The sequence below is a fragment of the Pipistrellus kuhlii genome, unplaced genomic scaffold (assembly GCF_014108245.1).
Source record: "Pipistrellus kuhlii isolate mPipKuh1 unplaced genomic scaffold, mPipKuh1.p scaffold_m20_p_49, whole genome shotgun sequence".
In the NCBI taxonomy this organism is placed as follows: domain Eukaryota; kingdom Metazoa; phylum Chordata; class Mammalia; order Chiroptera; family Vespertilionidae; genus Pipistrellus; species Pipistrellus kuhlii.
Window position 1 is genome coordinate 2306951 of NW_023425550.1, and position 4983 is coordinate 2311933.

The following is a 4983-nucleotide window of genomic DNA, read 5'->3' on the forward strand; positions in this document are numbered from 1 at the left end:
ACCATGTTTCTGTCTCTCTCCCTCCCTTCCTCTCTCTCTCTAAAAATCAATAAAAACATATCCTTGGGTGAAGAATCAAATATACATATATTTATAATATGTTCTCTTCTGCATTTATCACTCGCACATTTTATATTCTCCAAAAGCCCATTTAATGTTTCTTTAGATGCACAAAACAATACATACACTAATATTACAGCAGCCATGTTTGTATCTCACACTCACACACACTCATGCTACTACTTGGAAATAATCCCAGTGTCCAAGACAGTTGAACAATATTATGAAAGGAGTAATTCGCTCTGTTGTGAAAAAGGAGAGATTACCATAAACTAAGTAGTTTAAGGTGTAAATATTTTAAAGTGGAAAGGAAGGAAGAAAAGAAAAGTGACATCTATATTATACGTGAGATGTAACTAACATATATCTTTAAGAATAGCATGCATTCCAGAGTTGGAGAAGGGAATGTGATGAGTCAATCCCCATTCCTTTGGCTTAACTCCCTATCTCTCTTGCATTTTCTAGGTTGACATAGAGGCGTGCTGGTCCTGAGTGTCGGCATTTGGTGCCATTGGATCCCTGGAAGGGCAGTGCCCTTCAGAAGCCCAGCAGTTGAGTTTGCAGATCAACAGCTCCTGCTTACAGAACCACACCCACCACGGAGATTGGTAAGCCTTTCTCATTTTACTACAGGATTCATTGTGATCATTGATTTCATGTTGACATTAGAGGTGTGGTTTATGTTGCTCCTCCCTCTATAATCACTACTTCACACAGATTTTGTGCTGGGGTGGTGGGGTGGGGGAGCTATTTGCAGCACCATAGAGAAATGAAGAGGTGCAGGTCCCAGCCAATGGCTTGGGACAGCAGCAGTCCTTATGAAGGGGAACACCTCTAACCACCATATGAACTTCATGAACCTCTGGATTCTAAGCTCAGGCTCTTGAACGTGATCTTGTGCTGACATCCACTGTCTGTGGGTCAGAGATCCTATCTGGCTCCCTTGGGTGCACATGGGGCACTAGCACACCAGAAAAGAAACACTGAAGCATTCCCCTAGCATGAGCCCCAAGGAGCACAAAAGGCCCAGGATGTCCTATAACACAAATTCAGTCCAGGACATGACACCCACCTCCCCACACACGTGCCCTTTAATATGCAGTAGCAACAAAGAGGGCATAGAGTTGGGTTCAGAAGGCTATAAACTCTCCTGGTATCTTCTGTGTATTTTCCCTGAGATAGTGGGCTTGTATGCTGTCTCACTCTCTCACTCCCCCCCCCCCCAAGTCCAGTCTGTTACATCTTTTTTATATTTATCTCTTACTAGAGACCTAGTGCACAACATTTGTGCACCAGGAGAGGGGGGTCCCTCAACCTGGCCTGTGCCCTCTTACAGTCCCGTACCCCTCAGGAGATGTACATCTGATGATTTAAGCCCAATTCCCCTGGGGCTCTCCCAGTCTGGGATTCCTCCCTCCTTACTGCCTACCTGCAGTGGAGGCAGGAGAGGTTCCCGCCACCATCACTGCACTCACCAGTCTTGAGTCCGGATACTGGCTGAACAGCGCTCCCCCTGTGGGAGTACACTGACCACCAGGGGCAGCTCCTGTGTTGAGCGTCTGCCCCCTGGTCTTCAGTGCGGTCATAGTGACCTGTCATTCCTCCATTCAGTTGACTTGCACATTAGGGTTTTATTATAGAGGATTAATTCTCAATGACCAACTTCTTCTACCTCCAGAAAAGAGCTTTCTGATACTCCTCTTCTTTTCCTTTTCCATATTCCAGTATTCTCCAGTGTGGTCTGTCAAAACACAGTTCCAGCATTCCTGGCAGAGTCAGGTGGAGCACAGGCCACACAAGCGGTAAACCCTCTATCGTCCCAGGCAGAAAGCTGTGGTGAAGAACACTGTCTTAGGGGACACCTGCTGTAGCTGTGCATATACAGCCGGGCCCCTCTACCTCTGTTCATTACCTCTCAGCACCCACGTCCCATCATAATGGACTCTGAGTACATCTTATGCAATTGGAAAGGCCGCTTTTGGCCAGCAAGGGTTTTGTCCAGATCTGAAACGCCACCGAAAAATAAGGGGGAAAAGGTATGTTCTCTCGAAGTTCAAATACTCTCAGTGGGTAAAAAGATGAAAGTGAAAAACAAAGACATAAAGATCCTTGATGAGTCTCAAATCGAATCTATTACCTCCTCGCTAGGGACCCAGTCCACAGCCAGAATCTCACCAGGGGAGGGAGAGGCCTACAAAAGCGCTCTCACTCTGGCCCTGGATATTCTGAGAGAGAAAGCAAACCTGGGTGCAGCCAGAGCATCCAATGATCCAGAGACCCCTACAGTGTCTCAAAAGGGACCCCAGAAGCGATCTCATAAAAAGTTTCCAAAGCCCAAAGGGAGCTCACCGAGAAGTCTCAGGAAAAGTAAAAGCCCCAAGTCATTGTTGGTAGGTGTCCAGGGTGAGGATGCCCCCGAAGGTGACAAATCCCAGGTGCACACTCCCCTGGCTCCCTCTCCAAGGAGAAGGCGAGGAAGGCCCCCAAAGAGCCGCAGCATGTGCTCCAACCTCCCATCACGATCAGAAGATGAGTGTGAGGCAGAGGGCCTGGCAAAGACAGGCACCTCGAGAGTTCCTTCCCGGCCTCTCTCAGCCAAGCAGGAGGCTGCAGGTGCCAAAGAGGGAGGCAGCCTTCCACCTCAGCCATCCGGTTCCGGAGTCACTGTGTCCAAGGCCCGGAAAAAAAAGGCACCACGTGGCACCTGCCCGAAGACCATGGCTGTCTCCTCTGAGGGCCCTCCCTTCTCTGGGAACATCCAGGATCCTGCAGAAGGTGTCCAGGTGCCAGGCTCACAAGGGTCAGCAGCATCCTCCAGTGATCTTAACCTCAGTCCACGTTCTTCACCCCGTTTGGCCTGCAAAGTAAGGAGGCATTGGGGGCCCGTGTTTTTGAGAGAACGGAAAAAACGGCAGCCTTCAGCTGCCTCTAAGGCTCCTCACCCAACCACCGCTGTTAAGAAAAAGAAGGGTGCCAAGGGAGCGGGACAACCCACAAGCATTGCCTTCCCGCAGGAGCCATGTCCCATTGAAACAGGAATGATGGTCTGGTTTAAATTCCAAAATCTCCCGTTTTGGCCAGCAGTGGTCAAGAGTGTGAACCACACGGAGCGGACAGCCAGGGTGCTTCCGCTTGAGGCAGACTTGCACTGTGACCAGCGCGGCCTTCGAGTGCCTCTTCGGAGACTGAAGCACCTGGAATGCAAAGCGAAGGAGAAGCTGCTGAAGAGAGCCAGGAAGGTGTACCCGCAGAGCGTGGACTGGTGCTTCTCCCTGATTTCCCACTACAGGGAAAGGCTTGCTCAGGGGTCTTTCTCGGGCTCTTTCCTGGACTACTATGCTGCGGACATCAGCTACCCCATGAGGAGAGCCGTCCAAGAGGGGGAGCTGTTCATTGTCTTCCCCAAGGTGAATTACGCAGACCTGGAAGATTCTGAGGAGGAGAGCTCCCGGGCCAAGAAGAAGATCCTCCCCGACCGCATGAAGGCCGCTCGGGACCGAGACAACCAGAGGCTCGTGGACTTCATCGTGAAAAGGAAGGGGGCCGACCACCACCTTCTGGACATCGTCAAAGGCAGGAAGCAGTCCAGGTGGCTGGTGTCCTTTCTCAATTCAAGTAGGTATGTGATCTGCGTGGAAACCTACCTGGAGGATGAAGACCAGTTGGATATCGTGATGGATCATCTAATGGAGATCTACAAGCACATAGACAAGAAGAAGTTGATTCTGACCAGAGACGACAAAGTGAGTTTTGTCCTGGAAGTCCTTCTGCCAGAAGCCATCATCTGTTCCATCGCTGCACTTGATGGGATAGATTACAAGGAGGCAGAAGAAAAGTACCGTCGAGGGCCGCCCGTGCGTTACCGGGAAAAAGATCTCTTTGATGAAAATATCTTGAAGAAAATAAAGAAAAGACGGTCCATCAGGGGCAGGGCTAGATAGTTCTTCCCTGGCTTCCGTACCTCCGCAGAGAGACTCTCATTTGTATCATTAGTTAGGAACCCTGGATGCACAAAACCTATGATCCCTCCATTCTCTGTAGCGCAAAAGTCATTCTGGAAATTCTGAAAGGTGCTGAATTCTTTTTGAGTTCATCTCTGGCATTTGTAGTTGGCCTAGTCATGATCATTTCTCATTCCTAAACTCTTCACAAATTAATTTGGTAAAATATTGCCAACTGTTGTACTTCTCTCTGCTTACTCAAATGTGTAACTCCAGACATTTTCATAAAATTATTTTTTACTGTATATAGTTTATATTTTAATATATGACACATGCTCTTGCATTATATGGAAGAGCGCTAGTAGCAGGTTTTAAGCATCAATTTTACAAATCTGAGATGTATTTTACAGAAACATCATATGAGCTGCTCAGTCTTTTTGTGATACATTCCTATAAACGACTGAATTCCTTTCTAAGATAATTCCTGAGTCTTCCCTGCTGTGTTTATTTGTTTGACGGTTGGGGAGAACAGCCCTGGGAGCTGAAACCAATGACAGAGTTGATTTCTGTAAATTGTCACTACCGTCATATTGTTCTTGGAAAAGCAATCTGAAATCCAGACCAAATGAATGGATCATCTGCCTATAGCCCACATGTGGATCACTACTTGGTCCACCTGTGCAATACTGTTAACTCTTCGTTTCCATGATAATCACTTTTCAATGGCTGAATGTTTTCCTGAAACAGACAGGCTGTCTGGCTGCCTTTCTCACTGACAGTGACTTACCTGAGCCTCTCTATATAAGCTGTCTCTTCCCACGTGGAAGGCAACTAGAGTCATTATGTATATCATCCAGCTGCTCTAGACCTAGGACTATGAGGAGCTCATCTTGTTAGCAGAAATTGGAGGAAAGCAAGCATTTTGTTCTGGAACTGTCTCCTGAAAAAGCAGTCATTTGTCTTAAAGCAAGCAAGCTTTATC

At 47.8% G+C, this 4983-nt stretch overlaps 1 protein-coding gene across 1 annotated transcript; it reads left to right on the forward strand.

Moving 5' to 3' along the window:
* The first annotated feature begins 1923 nt into the window (after window positions 1-1923).
* Window positions 1924-4349, forward strand: LOC118704996 (PWWP domain-containing DNA repair factor 3B). The gene has a single exon (XM_036413146.2). It carries the CDS (start codon window positions 1998-2000, stop codon window positions 3999-4001), a length of 2004 nt encoding a protein of 667 aa, XP_036269039.1. The 5' UTR covers window positions 1924-1997; the 3' UTR covers window positions 4002-4349.
* The last annotated feature ends 634 nt before the right edge of the window (window positions 4350-4983 follow it).

What these genes read in the sequence shown, in the direction of transcription:
- LOC118704996 (XM_036413146.2), top strand. Translation starts at nt 1,998, where the DNA reads ATGGACTCTGAGTACATCTTATGCAATTGGAAAGGCCGCTTTTGGCCA.